Here is a 20842-nt window from a genome sequence, read left to right on the forward strand (position 1 = left end):
ATTTCCACTTAAAAAAAAAAAACTCACCCCAAAACAAACAAACAAAAAAACCAAAACAGGTCTTTCTGAATAGCATCTAGATGGAATTATAACAGAAAGCTGAGCTATTTTCTACTATTACTGGGATACTGGGGTAAATATTATCCACACAAGCATTATAACTAGCATTACTTAATAAACAAAGCACATACCACTCTGGCTGCTCTTTCCTGAGATTCACACTTCCTGCAAAACCAAGGTCCAGTGGGTACTTGAACAATTCCATAGCAAGCTGTTTTGAACAAGACAAAATATTTCAGCAAACATAAGAAGCACTACAGTACTACTAATATGAATGTTATAAAAAAAGCTTAGTATCAGTTGATCTTACCTCATTTTAATAAGTCAAATTGACATCTACACATTGCACATGAAATCCTATCACAATGGTACTCGAAATGAAGTGCAACAAGCTTCCACTTAAAAATTTATGCAAAATTTGTTAAATAAATTTGTTAAATAAAAAAAAATACCGATTAGCTTGAAAAGTAATATAACCATTCAGAAGCAGCAATGTTTCATATGTGATCCATTTTGCTATTTATTTACAAGCAAAACAGGTAAAACACTTCACAATAACAAATACCCATCATTTATAGTAAAGTCTTTTTTAAGAGAAAACTAAAAACAACCAACAAATCCAAGTTTGTCATAAGACATTCATACACTTAGTTACAATCAAGTTCTCTTACTCTTTATGAGTAAAATAACTGGTATTAAGTAGGAAATCCATAACAAACTGAACAAAGATACAAAGTTTGCTTTTTTTCCCCTCTGAAAATTCATATGGAACTGTAAATACAAACTACACTGAGCATGAGAGCTAGGATCAGTTGCAACTATAGCCAGGCTGCAACATATATCCTTAGAAAAGAGATTTTGAGACATGCAGATTTCTCTGCAAGACTGTCATCTATATTTTTATAGTATATTAAAAAAACCCAGGAGTTTGATAAGAAAGTCCACAGAAAGAGAGTTTAGTAATTTGGCAATACTGTTTGAAATGCACAGATCAAGAAACTTTAAGAACTGCTAAGGGAATGAAAATACAAGAACACAAGTGCTGTGAGTATAGTCCAATATCTGTATGGGTTTAACATCTAATAACAAACAATCAAAAAGCCAAACATTTTCCTCAAAAATATAATCCTGAATCTGACATCCTATTTTTAATATCTCAATTCCCAACAATCATATGTTACTTAAATAAGAAAATCTGGTTTAAGTGTGTAACTAGAAAAAAATATATATGATAAATTACTAGTTAAGAGAAAAGCTGAGATTAAATTAGTATCTTCTAGTATATATACAAAAATATTATTGGTTTTGTGCTAGCCTGAAGAAGAGAAAAAAACAGTAATGCAATAGTACAATAAAAAACGTCTGGCTAATACACCTTTCCTTCTATGAAGGAAAGTCAATGAAATCATTTCCTATTATATACATACATGCAGTCATATTAAGATCAGTTGTCAGATTTTCAAATACATTATCCAAGTACTGACAGACCAAACTACCTTGATAAGCCCTTTCTACTGTACAATAAAGTTCTTTAACATGACAAAAAACATCTTGTTTTCGTTGCATCTATATTAACCACAGATGAGGGGGGCTTTGAATTCTTCTTCAGAAATTAAGAGGGAGACTTTAAATGTGCAATCACACATTTAAATTAGCAAGAGACAGTGCAGAGTAAGAAACTAATTACAGAATGCAACTCAGAGACAGAGCTGGCAATTAGATCCAAAGGTAACACAAGACCAAAGGTGAAGTTAAGTACTTTTATACCTGCAAACATAACAGGGTACACCTAGAGCCTAAAAAAGCCCACCACAGGTTTGTGCTCTGACACACTGTGATACTGTTTATTGAGTTCTAGGACTTCCTTTGGTTTATACTTTCACTACTAGGCAAAGCTTCTTTAAACACATGAAGAGATTTTGTCCTCCACAACTTGCCAATGACTTAACACTTGAAAAGAAGTTTCCTCTGAACTAAAAATAATTATAACAACAAAAATGCAGTTAATAAAGTCTCATGGGTAATACCGCTGTCTGAACTTCAGATAAGGACTACCAGCCTTAACCATGAGGACTACTGCTTTTACTATAGAAAGACTACAAAAAGAGTGGACACGCTTCCTCTACCACCTTCACATGACACATCAAATGCAAAATGTAAAACGTCAATGATACAGTAAATCAAAACATACAGTTCTTCTTTTCTTAAGACCTCTACAACAGCATCTGGATTTAGAAGCAGCAGTACTTTGAACACTTCCTGCCAGATTCAAATTCAGACTTGGACCTCACCTTAAAAAAAAAAAAAAGTTCAATATTGTGTACCCAATTTACTGAAGTGTGTCTCTATATTAGGAATACTTCCTAAAATAGACTTTTGTTGTTCCCACTATTTCAGCTCCAACTACTGCAATCGTCAAATTCTTTCACTGAAAATATCAGCAAGGCTCTAGATGCAAAGGAAGATGCCCAAGATAATACAAAACTAATAGCTGGTTCAGATATAACTTCTAAAAGTATTCATGTTTTAGTGTTCTTTTTTATGATCCCAAGATTCCACAAAAGCAGAGTTAACTTACTGGTTAACATTACTCAGCTCTTAAGATAACAGAAACCCGAATCAAAACCAGACTAATTTCACAGATCCTGTCAGCTCCCCTTCACGTTCAATTCAACATTAACAAGAATAACTTAATTCTTTTGCAGATGTCCTTAAATTATTACTAATTCTCATTATTTCTTGTCAGTTTACAAAGGAGCATATACCTGAAACAATGACTGTATCATCTTCAACACAATTTAAGACCAAGCATGAGACACACATTAGTAGTATTTTCACATGCGCTAGGCATTCAGGCAAATGAACTGGCTTTAGGATTTTCTGTTTCCTCCAACTTGTTCACCATCTAGAAGGAGTCAAAGAGCCAGCCACGGAGTTCATATGACTGCTTGGGAGTTGATGTGGAGAAACTACCATCTTATTCCTTATTTCTGCTACCATAAAGCAAAAAGTCATCATAACTTCCTTTCTTACAATGTAAGCAGCAGAATCCAGTCTCTCCCTCTGCTCTCATGAGAAGGGTCAACCCACTGACAGAAACAAAACAATCACACATAGAGGGAACATGCCAGCTCCTGAGCTGAGCTGGAAACCAACCAACCAGCTTCCACTAATCCAAACAAATCCAGCATCAGCCATTCCGACTAGCACCCTCCCCCTGCAGAACCATAACAGGAAGTCTCTTCATCTACCAGGAAACATCAGCCAAATGACATTCAAGGAAAGGCAGGCAGAAGAAGAAATCACATGACAGCTAACTCTTTCCTACATACTGCTCTCTTCCAGTCCTAAACTCTCCTCGTCTACTGGCTGCCCCTCAAATTTTTCTAACTTGGGAAAGGCAGGGACAACAGGCATCGAGTATAGGAAGAAAGAAATACAGCAACAATTGCCAGAACAGGGATTAGTCAGAAGTTCCGCAAAGAAGGAAAGGAGTTTTAGGTAGTCTTTGGACTGCTGCAGCTGAGGTTGTTAACAGAGTGCAAAGCGGACTGGAAAGCAGACACAGAAGAGGTACAAGGGGAGGAGGAAGGGAAAAAAAATTGGAAAGGGAGTTCTTCCTTTCTCATAGCCATAATATAGGAAGTCTCACATGAGGGAAAAGACAGACAGACTGGAAGGATAAAGGATGACAGGACAGGTCAGACCAGAAAGCACGTGGCCCGAGGAACAGGGAAACAGGCTCCACAGGTGACAAGAAGAAGCTGGGAGGGGGGAGGGAGAGACGAAGGGGAGAAAAATGGCCAAGGGGGGGGGGGAAGAGGGGGAAGCAGGCCCAAGGGAAGAGGACAGGGAGCATCAAGAAGGAAGTAGCATGGCTGGAGGCCAGAGCGGGTGAGCTAGCACTCGCCTGCCTACTCACCTTGATGCACTGCGACATTGCAGCCATGCCCGTCGCAGTAGACAAGCGGGTTCTCGGCCCAGCCCCTCTCGTCGGAGCACACGCAGCAGCCGCCGATCATCTCCTTCATGCTATTGGAGAACTCGCCCTCCAGTGACACAGGCAGCAGCAACGGCTCGCTAGAGACCATCTAAGGGTTAAAAACACCGTCGTCAACAACACACACGCACACACACGCTTCACCCCCTGCCTGCCCCCTCCCCCGGCGGTGTCTCCCCTCAGTCACTCAGCCGCCGCCGCCGCCACCGCCGCCACGGCAATGATTTAGGGCCCATGACCGCTGGCTGAGAGCCTCTTCTCGCCCCCGCCCGACCAACCGGCCAGGCTGTATCAGTCACGCAAGCAGGCAGGGGCAGCCCGGCGGCAGTACACTGAGGAGGACACCACACAGCAGGCAGACAGGCGAGGGAGCGGGGCCGGCGCGCAGGCGCACTACGCGCCCCCGCGGGGAAGGCCTCGGCCTGGGCCTCCTCGCGATGGTTCACGAGCCGCCCAGAGAACGTGAGCCGCGGCTGAGCGCGCGCCCCCCACCCCCCCCCCAACGGCTCCAACCGCCGTGCCGAGAGAGCGTGCGCGAGCGAGCGGCGCCCCGCCAGGACCGCCCGCCCGCCCCTCGCCTCGCCTCCCCTCCGTGCCGGCCGGAAGAGCCGGCTCTCCCGGGCACCTGATGGCCCGCCCCGGCCCGGCAAGCGCGCCCGCCGCCCCGGCCTGTGAGCCGCGCCGTCCCCGTTCGGGCACCCACCTCGGCGTGCTGCCACTCTCCGTCCCCCGGGCGAGCCATCTCGCCCCCCCCTGGCCGGCCTAACCCTAACGCGCTCCGCGCCGCGACCTCCCGCCGGGGCCACCGGCCGGGCCGCTCGGCGCGCCTCGAGACAGCCTGTGCGAAACCGCCTCCCTTCCCAGCCCGGGCGAGCGTTAGACGGGCTTATTGCTGCCCCCCTCCCCTCGGTGTGTGGGGGGGGCGGGGGAGGTGGCAGACATGCGCCCCGCTCCCACCCGCGATGTCACTCTGCTCATGCCCCCTTCAGGAAGGCTGGAGGACTCGCCCCATTCCCGCCCTCCCCTCCCACCCCGCAGAAATCATTTTTACTATCTTGTTTATTTTCCCCCTGATGTGACTGCAGGACTAATGCATTCCCGCTCCCAACTTTTATTGTCCTATTTATATCCTCTCGGTGTGCCTGCAGGACTAATGCATTCTCACTATTACGCCACTTCCCTGTCCTCACCACAACTTTTACTATTTTGTTTATTTTCCCTTCGATGGGGCTGCAAAACTAATGCATTATTAATCCCGCTCTTTCTTCTCTCCCAAAACTCGTCGTGCGGATGCAGCACTGCATGGCTATTGCTGCCACAGCGGCGAAAGTGATGCTGAATAGAAGGTATGACAAATAGAGAAACCAGGGAGGCCACAGAGACACAAAACCAAATGTGTTCTTCAACACAGCTGGTCTCTACGTTTACTTAGGGGTGGATGTGCCTTTCTGGACGTTGGGCGTTTGGGGTTTTTTTTAGTAAAACAATTCTAATTCTGTTGTCTCTTTTAATTGGGGGGGGGGGGACAAAGAAAACCTGGGGGGAGAGAAAGCTGAGGTGGTCAGCAGAGAGGAAAATCTCAGGCTATTCAATTCTCCATTGTAAGCAGGTATGCCTGTAGCAGAAGGAACTAATTGTGGTGATTGTTAGGAGCAGGGAGAAATTAAATGCAGCCTTGCAAAATTCTGCTCACTCGCTTGCCCTGGGGCCAGCATTTATTTATTTATTTATTTATTTAGTGTTGGGCAAGGAAGATATCATTGATTTATCTTCATTATCATGCTAAAAGGCAGAGAAGCAGAATTTGTGCCTGGACTATATTTTTCATTATGATTTTGCAAGGCCAGCTTAGTTGATACAGTGTCTGTACAAATCACTACTGAATTATGTGCATTCCTGGACACGTCGCTACCTAGACCTATATATATGCAGGTTATACTTTATACATCATTAACTAATAAACATCTGCACTTGCGTACAGGACTATGACGAACTGCTACGTGGAAGGGAGAGGTGGGATGTGCACAACTCTCTACCCCCTAGAGACATCTGAGTCTGCAGTCTGTATGCAGGATATCTTAGGTCAAGCTCTTTTCTCTCCTTGAAAGTTTTAAGTGAAATTATTTAGATAGAAGAAGAATGGAGGGCAGGCGAAAAAGGAATGATAAAGGTAGCTTCCTAGATGAAGGGCCCAGTCAAACACGCGGTTAACGCAACCATTTGAGACACATTCTAAAGATTTCTCTGTAAATGTATGTTCCAATATCCTTGAGAGTTTAGAAATTTTTAAGGCATATGTAGAAAATGGGGGTGGGGGGACTGGAATGTAGTATGTTTCAGTTTGTTTCATGTTCAGTCAGTGATTGCTCTCAAAAAAACCAACCACCCCACACCCAATGTCCTATCTCAACACTGAAGAATACAAATTTGAACATAAAACTATTTATATTATAAAACATAGTTACAACACTATTTTTATTACTTTTAAAGCTTGTAAAAATACCCTGAGAATTGCAGGTGCAAGCAATTACTTTGTAAGGAAATAAAGCAATTAATATATCCTGGTCTTTTAAAAAGACGCAAATTATTTGAAGCTGATAGATACAGTGTCCCAGCCCTTCTTCATTCTTGTCAAGAAAATGACATCTAATTTAAAAAGCATTCTCAATGATTCTGTTAACCCTGACAAAAAAAAAAAAATCATGGTACAGCAGCAAATCTGTCCTTTATTTCCCTGACAGGTAAATTAAAATAAATATCCTTTTTAAATGAAAATATATTAAATATATTTTAATTTGTTGGATGAATTTATACATTTAGTAAAACTTGTATTGTAACAAACAATTGTAAATTTTTCTCATGGCTTTTTTTTTTTTTTTAATTCATTGACAAGGTCTTCCTGCAATTTCTTCTTTGAAAAGCAACTAGTACAATTCCCAGGTCTGTCTTCTTTTTTTTTTTTTAATGTTAGCTATTTTAAGGCTCAATTTTTAGTTTTATAAAGAAGCATCACCAAAGAAAAAATTAATCACTTTGCAACAACTTGATTAAAGCCGCACCACGGCAACGAGTATATTCATAAAAAACCTACTGTATAGTTTTCAAATAAAAATATTCTAATCTCACACCATGTAACACAGGGTGCTCAGTACTGAACACCCTGAAATTTTGCTTTGGTCAAAATTCAGTCAAGCCTAATACATTCAATTATTTAATGAAATATATGTATTTTTTATGGATTTCTATTTAATTCTTTCTATAGAAAGAATGTACATGGACTGAAAGAAACTCCATGACTACCACCTTATGGTATTGTGTAATATTTGATGGAAAAATTTAGATAACCTCTTGATAGTTCTGTAAAACAATCATTTAGAGAAGACCTTTGAAATGCAAAATAGGAAAAGAAATGCATTACCACTAAATAAATACTGCAAACACTAAGCCTATAACAGCTATGGAATCAGAACATAAAATCTTGTAGCATATATGTTCTTATGATTGTAGTATTTAATAAGCACTGACATGACACAGAAGGCCAATTTTCTTTTTTAAAAAAAAGAAGCCTGTCCTTCTTATAGTGATATATAAGAGATTAAAAGAATTAGAGAGGAATATAATTCAGTGAGTAAGAATGAATAATTTCATTGTTAATCTAAATGCAAGGAGAAAATCCAATTCTCTTAAAAGGAACCTACAAAACCTAGAAGCTAAACAAGTTAGATTATGAGAAATATACAAGAAGTTTATATGTTTTCATATTTTTTTAGATTTTTAGATACTTTTTCAGATAGAGTGAATGCATTAAGTGAAAGAAAATTACACTCTTCAAATGCAAATTGTTTTTAAAAGTTCAAGGAATTCCTCAAGAAAATGTTAACATATGTTAGCGCATAGCACTTTACCTTCGTTAACAAAAATAAAGAGGTTTTCACCTTAAATTTTTACTACCAATTCACCAGTTCCAACAATAATGCTAAGATTTCGGAATACTTGCTTTAAATATCACTTGTTTCTAAAACATCTAAAATCATATTTCAAGGTTAGCAAATAAAGCAAAGCATTGAACAAGAAAAAGTCTTTCATTTACAAAACCGCATTACCAGTTGGATATAATCATCAGAACAGTCTCCCAGGAATAACAGAAAAAGCACAGACTTTATATAAAATGCATACTAGATTAGAAAACATGATATTGGGACTTGGAGCTGTAGAGGGGGGAAACTCACTTCTTTCCAGAAAGCAAATTTCTCATAGCAATTTTTACTCCATTTTCAAATTGGGTCTTTGTTGAGAAAGCTTTGATCTTCACCTATGTGCAAAAGGATATGTGCTGCAGCTAAACAGATGCAACTGAAAACAGGAAAATTGCAATAACTTAGTGATACTCAATAGGTAGAGTAATATGTCTCCCGATTATCCATTTAAAATACATTGATGCTTGTCTGCCTTTTGTTTATGTGGGTTTAAATCATTAATAGTCTTCACTGAAATACATTCTAATCGTGGGTATTTGCTTCATTTCTGGGAAGGCAGCAGCAAAATGGTCACTTTACACAAAATAAAATGCGACTCTTGTGTGTTGACCTTTGCACGCAGTGTGTTTTAAATGGCAGTGTGCCTTAGATATAACAAATTATTTCTATCCATGTTCAATTATAAAGGATAGAGCATGTCTACAGAACCCATATTAAAAACGTTAATGTATCTTTACATGCTTACTCCTAAATTATACTGAGAAAGAGTAAAGTTTTCTTTTTCCTCCTATTCTTTCATCTACTGCTCAAATCTGTATTTAACACCTATCCAAATGCAATGTACTGAATAATTTAAAAGTTTCAACATTTAACATGTAGTCACTTCTTGATCGGGAGTTTGCATGCCACGTATTCACATGTTATGCAAGTACAGGTACCAGCACCAAAGGTCATGTCAGTGCATCTCCTGGACACCATGCCTCTTCATATGTTGTGCTATTTTCTTTTGTGCTAACGTAATTACAAATTTTGTAATTCTTTAGACTGCAAAGAAAGGGGGAAGTAATTCCACCAACTATTGTATTCATTTTCTTGCTTTTAATTGTATTATCACCTTTGGAGACTTTGGTAAATTCCACTTAACTAGCAGCAATGGATAAAATTGGTGGTTTTCAAGTACTGCTTCTGTTACTAATGTTGGCATTTAAATGTTAATTTCAGACTGAGGTTTACAGTAAACATGAAACAAGGGATTTTCTTTGAATGAACAATCTCAAACCAAAATTCTAAATAAAGGAATGTTAGCACAGGATGTTTTTAAGTGCAGTGATTATTTCCTTTTAAAGATTTAACATTCCCTAAGTGATAGAAGTTACAGATTTAAATGTGACAGTTAATTTATAATTCTCTACATTAAAAAGGCATTTAAATGTTAACCACATTTTTATATGAGTCAAGTCAAAGTAATGATAATTACAGTATGATACAAAAGAACCTGAAATAAACTTCTAGCAAACCATACTGAATATTAATGCCGTATTAAGCCCTGAAAAGCTGGGTTAGTAAACTCTGGAATTTAGATTATATGCAACTTAAACGTAACGCAGGGCTTTTCTTCAAAGAAGAATACTTCATTTCAAAGTTTGGATTTTTATGAGGTATGTATTAATTCACTGGATTTTTATTAAATACATTTACATAGCATCACTCCAAAACCAAGCCTCAGATTACTTTTCTTCTATAGGCATATCTCTATGTAGGATTTCCTAAATTAACATTCCATATAAATTAATATCCTTTTTTCATGTTTGTTGTGTTGCAATCAGCAGTGCGATACTGCGCTGTGTCACGGGTCACATTTATTTTATTTCGATTTAGGAATGGTATCTGTACTACATATTAAATACGAGGAACAACATGCTGAATTTCCCATCAAATATCTTAAATACAGACCTATTTTAGATGGATTTGTATAAACAAAACACATATATCTAATATAGGCGTGGGAAAGGAAAAGCTGGTTTGTTATACGCTAAAGCAAATTGGAGTAAATCAACCGCATCTGTGGGCTGTATAAGCAATACTACTCTGCTTTTCCCAGTACCATTTGGACAAAACAATGTTACTTTTTTATTTAAAGTGTTTTCTTCTCAACAAGGGGCCACCACTTCCCAATCTCAAAAACACGCCCCAGAATATGTTAATTAATTGTATTGTGTCTCTGAAAGAAAGAGGTTGCCAAATGCAATAAAAAAAAAAAAAGTCTTTCGATCAGTGAGCTCCGTTCCCACTGCTAGTTACCATCTAATTTCAATTCCCCATATATACATACATAGATGCATTTCCCCTAGGTACGATTTTGACCATTAAAAACTGTCTGAGAGCGAAAGTCTAACTTGACCACATAGGGTGTATCTGGGAAGCTTAACATTCCTGGCGAATTAAGCGCGCAAGACTCGGATCACTTTTTGTCAATCTTACTATGGTACTTCAGAGTCGGGAATGTGGGTAATTTTTATATCGTGGTACTTCCCAATTAAAAGTAACAACAATGCTCCTTTGTGAAAAAAACTTAATATATGAAATATGTCAACACATGCCGCACAAATACAAAATAAAGAGCAACGAAGAACGGCAACAAATGGTCTGTCCCTGACTATTTTTTTTTAATCTTCCCTTTCAATAAGATAGTTTTCAAATAGCGATATATTGTTTTAGTAAATACAAGAGCATTAAATGTCCTTTTGAATGACGCTTTCTAAATTTGTAGTTACCTTTTGAAAATTGCCAAGCAGCAATCAAGAGTAAATACATCTCAGGAATACTCAAGTAGGAGAAGTAAAACAAAACAAAACAAATCTTTCTTTCCTCGATCTTAAAGTTAATGCCTTTAGGTATTACCAGGGTGGTGTTTTCCTGTTAAATATTACTTGCATCTTCAGCTTTCAAATAACATGGATGCTTTTTACCATCTAAACTGAATTGAGCTTTTATTTGGAGGAGTCCCACAAAAGCCTGCAAGTTTACAAAGAGTGAAAGAGAAGTCCCAAACTGTATTATCTTAAACAATGACTGCAAGCATGCAACTTCCCAAGTGTGCGTGGGGGGAGGAAAGTCACTCCAGAATTATTTTCAGCTAGGTGATATCCATAAACATCATCCTTTAACTTCTTTTACTCGCTGCTCAGCATCTATGCAAAACGTTAATTTCTTGGTGATATATTTAATTTAAAAAATAAAAATCTACACACCACTTTTACTCTTTTAAAATAAATTCTCACGCACTCGGAGATAACTTGCTAAAAATAATCACAGTTCTCCTAGAAAGGATTTTCTTAAAATAACTAGTTCTCTAGAAATTCTTTCCTCATCACAAATATGAGCCCCTACCCGTTTTAATTCAATCTTCCAGAAACAACATGCAAAGACATTTTTTCCCTTAGAAGATCAAGGGCACTTGTTGGAAATTTTCTTGAACATCAAGTTAGTCAATTCTTCCTCTATGTAAATACATGAGAAAGTTCAGGTCTGAAATGGCATACCAAAACAATTTAATTTCTAATTATTTTCAGGGAAAAAGAAGAGACAACAAACACTGTTCCTATAAAACAAATCTTTTAAAATCTCAAAGCAACATTAAACAATCACTTGGGGGAAAAAAATCCAGACATCATGGTGCTTATATGAAAAACAGGGTAAGATTAGTCTTCATTTTTATAAACAGACCATTAAGACGAGTTCCTTCCAAAATTCTCTTTGGCTACATTTATTATTCCAAATCCAGTGGTTCGGAGCAGTTTCTCCCGATTTCTTTAAGAAGTCCTGTTCTAAAATCCTCCCACAAACAGATGTTACTTTACGTACAAATCCACTGCGGTAGAGGGTTTTTTTTACCTTTCAAGTAACACGTGAGCTACAGCCTCACAGGCGCTCCCTCAGTGGATGGCACTGCTAAAGACTCGTCTCTACTTATGCACCCGTTTTCTTGCCGGAATCCCCCGAGCTGCTGCCGGCGAGCACACCGACTTGCGGGGGGCCCAGCAAGCGGCGGCAGGGCCAGCAGAGCCGCTCGGCGGGAGCTCTTCTCTCCTTCCCTCGCTCCGGCCGGGCAAGCCCCGCCGGCGGAAAGCGGCGCGAAGGAGGCGGCCGGGGAACAATGGGGAGCGCCCGGAGGAGAAGGAGCCCCGGCTGCGCTTCCTCCGGCCCCGCCGCCGCCGCCCCCCGGCCCCACTCCCGCCGCTTCCTGCGGCCTCGCACGCCGCTCTGCCGGGGAGCGCGGGCCGCCGGCGGGCTCCCACCCCCCTTGCTGCCTGGCCGACACGGCCCCTCCATGTTACCTACGGCAGCCTGCCCGGAGCCCGCCCCGCTGCCGGGAGACCCTCGCTCACCCTCGAAATCCCCCAGGCAAGTCTGCCAGTTCAGCGCCGCGCTGCCGAGGGCACCCACGGGTTTACTCTCTCAGCCGCTCACCCCCAAACTCTCCCGCCCCCGGCGCGAAGCCTGCTGGAGGGCGAGCGGGGCTGCCCGGCTGGCCCGCCGCCAGCCCCGCTCCCAAGCCTATTCCGGGGTCGGCGGTGCGGGCAGGCCGGTCTGTGGGAGCCCTGGCCCCTCCGCTGGCTGCCCCCGACCTCCTGCCACCGGCCCCGCTCCCGCCCGTCCCCTCGCATGCCATGAGCACTACCAGCAGGAGAGGAGGCAGCACTACAGACGCGCCCCGACCCGGGCGCTGCAGTGCTTGCTTCTTCCCTTCAGGGGACGGTGCTGCACACAAAAGACGGCTCAGCATTGTTCTCCTCCCTGACCCCCAAATCCCCTTTTCCCCGCCGCAGAAGCCGCCGGGAGAGGGGAACGGGAAGGACCGGCAGGGAGGACGCAGACGGGGAGAGGCCAACCGCCCGCGGCGCCGGCCGCTCCGCAGGTCTCTCGCCGTCGTTGCCTTTCCCTCGTGGCGTGCGGGCAGCCTGCCCTCGAAGCCTACCTGCTCACGGCAGCCCTCCCGAGCCGGCCCGGAGCTGCGTGTGTGAGCCCTCCTGCCCCACGCCCTCGCCCCCATCTGCTTGAGCTCCTCCGACCTGCTGCGAGCCTTGCTGAGCGCGCCCGCAGCCCTCAGCCGCACCGAGCCCCAGCGCCGGGCACCGCGCTCCCGCCTTCCCTCGCTCCCTCGTCCCTACGCGCAATTAGTGGGTCTTTCACGTGTCACTTCGCCTAAAATCCCGCCGAGGCTGCAACGGCACCTCTCCGTGTTTCAGTCACCAGAGCCTCCCTCTCGAGTTTCCACACGGGATCACCCGCTTCACACACGCACGGGGGGCGGGGGGGGAACAAAACAGTACCAAGGAGGCAAGGTATTATTTGAAGGTTTTATCCTCAAATCTACGCAAAGCCTACTGCCTTTTAATCTTGATGGACTTGGTTCGGAGACCGAGTGATATTTAAACTATAGCGCTGCCTACTTTGCCGCCTGCGATCCAAAGTCCAGCAGAACGGCGTGCTTCTCGCCACCACGTTAGAAACACCACAGGGTGGAAAACGGGACACCGGGATCCAGCGGAAAACTCAAAGCATGTGAGGAAGAGAGCGGGAGCTACAACACGACACGGAGGAAAAACCACGGCTTGATTTAAATAATTGCATAATATTAGGATTTAACTTATAAATGTTTACATTTGTGTGATTTGATTAATGTCACGTTTGATTTCCTTAAAGCCACTGACAAGGTACTTTAAAACACGAGATTAACGCCTACCAGTAATATTCAACAGGCAAATCCTCTTCCCGGCGCCCGCCTTCCCCCCGAGCCCGAGCAGGTAGGGACCCTGCGCCCCCCTAGCCAGTCCCGGGTGAGGACTCCCCCTCCCCGCAGCCCCAGCGAGCGCCCCTTCTGCCCCGCGGCCCCCCAGCCAGCCCTCGGCCACGGCGGCCCTCGGGACCCCTTCCCTCCTTCCCGCTCCCACCCGCGTCCTGCGGGTCTCCGTCCCCCCCCGCCGCACGTGACGGTCACCGAGGGGATTCCCCGCGGCCGCCCTGCCCCTGCCGCCCCGCCACCCGCTGCGGGCTCCAGCCGGCGTCTCAACGCGCCTCCCGGGCTCTCCCGGCCACCTCGCGCCCCGTTCAAACGCGGCCGGGCCCGCCTCAGCCCCTCCCCCGCCCCCGCCGGCCTCTGCCGCCGCCGCCGCCGCCGCCAGAGGGACGGGACACCCCACCCCCGCCCCGCCCCGCCCCGCGCTGGGCGCTCCCCGAGGCGCCGCTGCTCTCGGGTTTTCCCGGGATGGCGGCGGGAGGGGGGAGGGGGGGGGGGCAGGAGGCTCGAGCTCGGCACGAGCGCGGCCGGCGCGGGGAATTGTGGGTAGGAAAGTGGTCGGGCGGCAAAGGAAGCGGCGGGCGGGGGGGAGGGGTGAAAGGTCAGCGGCCGAGAGCCCCCGCGCCCGCGCCAATGGCGGGCGGCGCCTCGGCGGGCGGGTGGGCCCCGCCGCTGCCGCCGCCACCGCCACACGGCCCGGCCCGGCCCCGCAGCGCCCTGCGTTTCCCTCACAGCGCGCTGGGGCTGCCGCCCGCCCCGGCGGTAAACACCGAGCGTGTCTGTCCCGCGCGGGCGGGCGGCGGGGCCGGGCTGCCGGCGCTCCCGGGGGACGCCCGGGGGACGGGACGGGACGGGACGGGGCCCGCTCCTGCCCGCCGCCCTTTGTAACGGTTCGCGGCGAGGCCGCGCGCCCGCCGCCCCGAGCTGTGCGCCGTGTTTGTTTGCACACAACCCCACCCCCACCCGCTCTTTGCTCTTTGATGCAATTTATTTGATTTGCAAATAATTGCAGATTTTTTTCCTCCCCCCCGCCTCCTAACCTCCGCTTCCTCTCGCCGCCTCGCCAGTTACCAGGGAGATCCGTCCTTCCCGGCAGCGCGGGTCGAGGCGCCCGCCGTGGCTCGGGGCAGACCCCGCACACAAAGGTCCCGGCCCGGGGAGGGCGGGGGCGCCCGGGACGGCCCCGCTCCCGCTGTCCCCGGCCGCGGCTCGCCCTCGCGGGGACTCTCCGGTGAGTTCAGAGCCATGAAATCAGCAGCTCCGGCTCGCAGCGGGCACCGCCGCCGCGGCGGTCTGCGGCGGTAAGCGGGGGGTTACTTGAATCGCTCCGCAACTTTTCACCGTCCCTTGCACCCCCGCCGCCGCCGCACAGCCTCCAAAGGCGAAGCGTGAGCGAGTGCCCCCGCCAGCCCTTCGCCAGGAGACTCAAACGGAGGAGGAAAACGTGGAATGTTCACACGGAGAAGCGGTTCCCTTTGTTCTTTCATTGTTTCTACCCGAACTGGCGGAGACAAGGACAAACACTTACCTTCTCTCGTTTTTGCTCCAAAACACACGCGTTCCCATCAGCTGTAAAATGCGCGGTCCGCCGTGGAAGCGACTACAAACGTCGGGAGAGTTTGTATTCCATTCTTTTTCGCTCTCCGCTCTTTTTAGCGTAAGATTAAGTTGCCGAGCACGTTGTTGCAAGCTGTAGCCCCCCGCCCTAGTGAATGGTCACGTTTAGGACCCTCCAAGTCCATCCTAATTCTGCCAGTAGAATTGAGGGTATTGGAGGTCTAAACTTTCAAAAGGAAAAGGGCCTGCGTCTATCTAGCAGGGTGGAAACGCACCCAGTTCCTCACCCACTTCCACAGAATGGATATAAACATTTCACCCCAGACAACTCAACGAAATACACATTTTAAAACTCGAATGTAGAAAAGCTGGCCCCTCAGCTGAGATAAGCTATAAGCAAACTGGCGTGAAGAAAATCTACCTCTGTGTATTCAGCAGCGGGAATCATTTCTGTCTGGAGTTCAAAGCAAACAAATAAATAAGAGCATCACATAGAAATATTAAGTGTAAAGTTTAAAGGGCAGCCACCTCCGAGGGGAACGTGCTACCCAGGGCGGAATGGAGAATCACAGTTTTTTAAGTGTCCCTCTCTTGCAAAAATGACTGCTTTTCATTTTTTCCCCCGCGCGACCAAGGCAGGGGCAAGGAACCCGTTTTCTGCTTTCTTTGTAGCCCAGTCGGTGTTTCGCACCCAGCCACACACACAATTCCCCCTGAAACCTTGCTTTAATCTGATTATGATGAGATTTGCTGATACAATGAATATTTGAAGTGATCCTTCTGTCCTAGTGAGCGGGACGCAGTCAGGCTCCCCTTTCCAGGGCTCCCCGCCGCAGAGGGACGAGGAGCAGCGGGGACACCCCGCTTCCCGGGGCCCCGCCAGGCGGGGGGGGGGAAGCCCCCTTCCTCCAGCGCCCAAGGGTGCCGGATTAACTCAGCCCAACTGCCTCGGCCGGTGGTTGGAGCGGGATCCTTAAGTGCCTTTTCCCCCCGCATCATCACGCCTTTACCAATTGAAAAATAAACAACAACAACAACAAAAAAGAGGATGGAGGCGACCCAAGTAATTGTGGGACCGGGAGTGCGTGTTGCCTCACCTCCCCCCCCCCTCCTCCCGATGTGGCCTTAATAGCAAACTGGAAGGCCGGTTTATTTCATAGGGCCATATTACAAGCACCAAGGTAAATAGGGAATCGTGGGGGGAGAGGGAGGGAGGGAGGGAAGGAGGGAGGGAGGGAGGGAGGGAGAAAGAGGAGCTTTTCTTTGATAGCGTTTAATTGGAATTGAAACATTCTGGGGCTGTAAACATTCTTTATTTATTCAGCACACATAAGCGGGCATTGTTTTATCACCATCATAATTACGGTGTCCTTTAAACTGACTGATAGCAAAGGAGATAAGGGAATGCGCCTGTAGCTCCAGACCAAATCCCTGGCTCTCCCCTCTCCCCGGGTCACCAGGATCCACACGGTCCTTGGAGATGAGGAGCGCCGGAAGATTGTGGCCTGGCCATCCCTTACGTCATGGAAGTGATTTGTACCACATTGCTAATTTGGTGCAATTCATAACCTCCCGATCTCCTACGTTTTCAACCGCTTTTCAGTTTGCGGAGTATGCTTTTTAGGATGTAGCTCCCTAGTGTAGAAATTAAGAGCAATCACCTATGTGCAGGAGAGGATCTTATTTCCCAATGTTTGTTGCTTTACCTTTGTCTAATTAAAAATGCAAACTTTTAGGATCCTTTCAGAACAAAGCCTCACCAAATCCCCTTTACGTCCAAGGATTTGCAAATTTATAAAGGCTGCATTGAATTCAGCATGGGTCAAGGGGCAAAAAAAGGGTAGAAGGTCACTGCATTTTGATTATGGGTCAGTAAACAACATGGCATGTAGTATGTGTCCAGAAACTCCTGCTAAAAAGTATTTTAAAACTACCAGGAGTATCAAACTCAAGAAACAGTCTTAGCCCGTGGTGATTATAAATTGCACAAAATGCTAGGGTGCAAGTGACACCACAGCCCCCACGGAAAAAATACAACTTAAAAAGCGCTTAGCAGAACTCTGCGTTGCTGCTTTGTTTACCCAAAAAAAAAAAAAAAAGAAAGAAAAAAGAAGAAAAAAACCAACCCTGAAACTCCCAGGCGTAAGAGTGTAAGAGTGTTAGCCAGATTATGATTTTTTTTTTCAGACCGATGGTTGGCATTTCTTTGTCCTACACATTTAGGAGATTTAGTTATACATTCTGATTTGTTGTCATACTGGAATTTACGGCAAATTTTAGGTACTACAGTCACATTTGGCTGACTTTAAAATAGCAGAAGGATCCTATTATACTGTTATTTGACCCTATTATATTTATGTTACTGGACTCTTTGTCATAGCCTCTAGCTGCTTTCTATCTGTGTCCTCCCTGAGCAAAATATGCCCAGCAATATCTGAAAGCAGGGTATAGGGTTAGAAAACAAGTTCTCATTTGAAATATATATTTCTGCCCAGCTTCATGAAAGCAAAAGTTTTATTTAATGCTTGTCAATACCTGGAGACATGGTCCAGCACTTAACAAATAATAGTAAATAATAATAATAATGCTCTAATAATGTGGCAATCCTAGTGTGAAAATGCACATGACCTCTCAGGTTTTCCCGAAGATTTTCAAAAGAATTCTCCCCATTAGTACAACCGATGGTGGACATCGCTGTTGCATTTCCCAACGAAACGTTTAGAAGACTGTAAATGGTGTGTGCATTACTTCATTGCAGAAGGAAGAGGTCAGGCTGAATTGCACTGGTATTTAAACATAATCATACTATGAAAATAAATCAAAACATCACGTAAAAGGAGTATTTTAAATGTTACACAGGTTTTATTTCTGGAACGACGTGGTGAAGCACTTCCCCGCGAGCATATATATTTTAATACAAGTTTACAAAAATGAAAGTATACGATTTCCAATAAATGGGAATAGGTCTACAGCGAGGTATTATGAATATTATTTTGCTCTTTCTTTTCTAATGAGGTTTATCCTTCGGCCAGACAGCTTCAAGACTGAAATACTACTGACTATAGAGGGTAGATTGCAGATTGCACGCTACTCAACGTGAAAAGGAGCACGTTTGATTGATAGTCTCTCTGTGTGTGTGTGCGCCTATACACACAACTCTCTGTAGTTGCATGTATATGTATTTGGCAAAACCGGGCATCTCCGGGCGTCCTTATCTTCAGAAATGTGAGACAAACATCCATCCCTTTAATCACGTTCATCTTTGATCACCAGCGAGGGTGACACAGTCCACAAAATTAACAAAGAAACTCCCTTGCTTCTGAGAGATAGCTACATACACATCTGGGTCTGGACACACATGCACGACATACACACGGACACGCGAACACGCAGGCACACACCCAGGCTCCCCGTAAGTAAATTATTGCATAACTTTTCATGTAATTGATGCCAGACACCTTTAATTTCTCATTTTCATTCTTTTGGCCAGCTTTCACATTAACAATCTAAGCCGTAAATGTTGGTGGCTATTGATCGCAATCCCCTGTGTGCGTGCAAATCCATTTTCGAGTCCCCTGCCTTTAATGTGCGTGTGCGTGTGCAAGGGGCCTCCGCCGGCTCTTTATCAGGCTCTCCCCCCAGCCTGCCTGAAGACGACCCCGGATGCACAACGTGTGCTGATGGCCAAGAGAAAGCACCAAAAAAGAAAACAAACGATGGAGAAGTAGAGAAACAGGGCTCTCCGTGCGAGATGCGGAGGGAGATACGCAGCCGAAAGGGTGTGTGAGTACACGGTGGGGATGTGTCGGCTGGGCGAGACCTTGCCCAGGACTTCGGGTGGGTTTCTGCCTGGCGACGTTGGGCTCTGCCTCGACCCCGCGCTCATGGCCGCACCTTCGGATCAGCGAGGTTTGCCGCGGAGCCGCTACTGGTCCTAAGCGTTCGGTAGCGCCGGCATTGAACAAACAAAAATAACGCGTTTCTTAAACAGTTGCCGAGTCCCACTGCCAGGCTGTCACTGGCGGTACGTGGGTGCGTGTGCCCGCGGCTCCCTGCGTGCGAACGCACGCGTGGGTTTGCGGGGGAATCCAGCCCAGTGGAACTACCTGGCAAATAAGGGACTTTTCAGCCCACCGGGTTTTTTGGTAACCTCTTCTGAGCAGCTTTCTCGGAGTTTACTGTTCCTCTAATGTTGACTCCATAGCCTTAACCTTAAAGCAGGGGGAGGAGAGCAGTGAGGAGGGGGTGGGGGTGTTGGCAGCATATAAGTACATCAGGAGGAATTTTTAAACGACCTTATTGTCTCTCGCGCTAGAAAGAGCACGATGATTTCTTGTTAGCGCCAGCAGCTGTTTTCTCTCGAAACTTTGCTTTCAGCCTCAGCATATACCGGGGTGCCTCTCACACGAGCGAGAAAGAGAAAGGCAAGGAAGGCTGGGGGATCCAGATGCAAGGCGAGGGAAGGCGAACTCCGCGGATGGTCTTAGCTGTGCCGAGGCATTGTTCACTGCTGCCTCTCGGTTACGTTCAAAGGCTGAAATATCACGAGATCCACTCAATGATCCTTTTCTAATTCGAGGGACAAAATGTAATTTGCTGTAGCTCTGCTTTCTCGGATGGGAATACTATCCCTGGGTTTCAAAGGGAAGAGCTAGGCAGCGCGGTTCGCACACACATGGATTAAGTTGAACAGCGGCGATTACATCTGCGCTGAGAGCAACAGTAGTCCAGGGCTGACTTTTCAAACCTCAGCCCTCCGAGTTAGAGGCTCCCTTCAATAGACTTCCTCCATTCCCGGATGCACTCCTCCAAATTCCCACTTCTCTCTAGAATTCCTGCGAAACTGGGGGCTCGCCTGCGTTTCCCCTTGGCGGGCGAGGCTGCTTTTTTACAGAGCGATTATGCGCTGCATTTTAGCTGTACCTGACGGGGTAACACGAACTCCACGCACCATATTGCCAATACGCGGAGTGGATATTGACGTCTGGGACCGAAGATTTTTTTTTTTTTTTTTTCCCCTCGGTCGTTTTTTTGCCAAGTCCCAGAAATATGAGATGTCTCATTAATCTCACGGATATGCCTAATTCTGGATGTGCGGCGATACATAAAAGTGCTCGCGTTTGTATCCAGCGGAACACTGGATGCACGGCAGAGATTGGTGATTTTTTTTTTTTTGCAGCGCCTAACGTGCAGACCGCAAGCAGCATCATTTTAACGTGACAAGGGAGAGGCGTGCAGCCATCGCAACATTTGCGGAATCCTCGCTCCTGACACTCGAATAATTTAACGTTCCTGGGAAGAGGTTAAACCTTCATGCTGCTTCTTCGAATTGATTTTAAGGGGCCGCTATAAATGGAACATCAAAAAGCTGCGGCAGGGCTACTCCGGGCGGAACATGCGAACTGCGAGCCAGAAGCATCCTAGCCCGCTGCAATACCCTACATTGTG

General features: G+C 45.9%; 1 protein-coding gene across 13 annotated transcripts in view; it reads right to left on the reverse strand.

Annotated features, from left to right (window-relative positions):
- The window catches only part of MLLT10 (MLLT10 histone lysine methyltransferase DOT1L cofactor), a 143538-nt gene extending 128520 nt beyond the window's left edge, over positions 1–15018 (reverse strand). For 4 of the 13 annotated variants that reach the window (XR_012774147.1, XM_075492683.1, XM_075492675.1 and 1 more), the window contains exons 1-3: positions 4248–4528; positions 3983–4151; positions 192–271 (exon numbers count right to left, since the gene is read on the reverse strand). Coding sequence is in view for 12 of the 13 variants with exons in the window: in XM_075492683.1 (XP_075348798.1) it covers positions 192–271; positions 3983–4151 (249 nt within the window). In the remaining variant the exon portion in view is untranslated. Of the gene's footprint in view, positions 1–191; positions 272–3982; positions 4152–4247; positions 4529–13490; positions 13622–14877 lie in introns of those variants that run through there. The other 9 variants (XM_075492681.1, XM_075492684.1, XM_075492682.1 and 6 more) reach the window with 5 other exon arrangements.
- Between the last annotated feature and the right edge of the window lie 5824 nt (positions 15019–20842).

Source organism: Mycteria americana, chromosome 2 (genome assembly GCF_035582795.1).
Source record: "Mycteria americana isolate JAX WOST 10 ecotype Jacksonville Zoo and Gardens chromosome 2, USCA_MyAme_1.0, whole genome shotgun sequence".
NCBI classification, from domain to species: Eukaryota; Metazoa; Chordata; class Aves; order Ciconiiformes; family Ciconiidae; genus Mycteria; species Mycteria americana.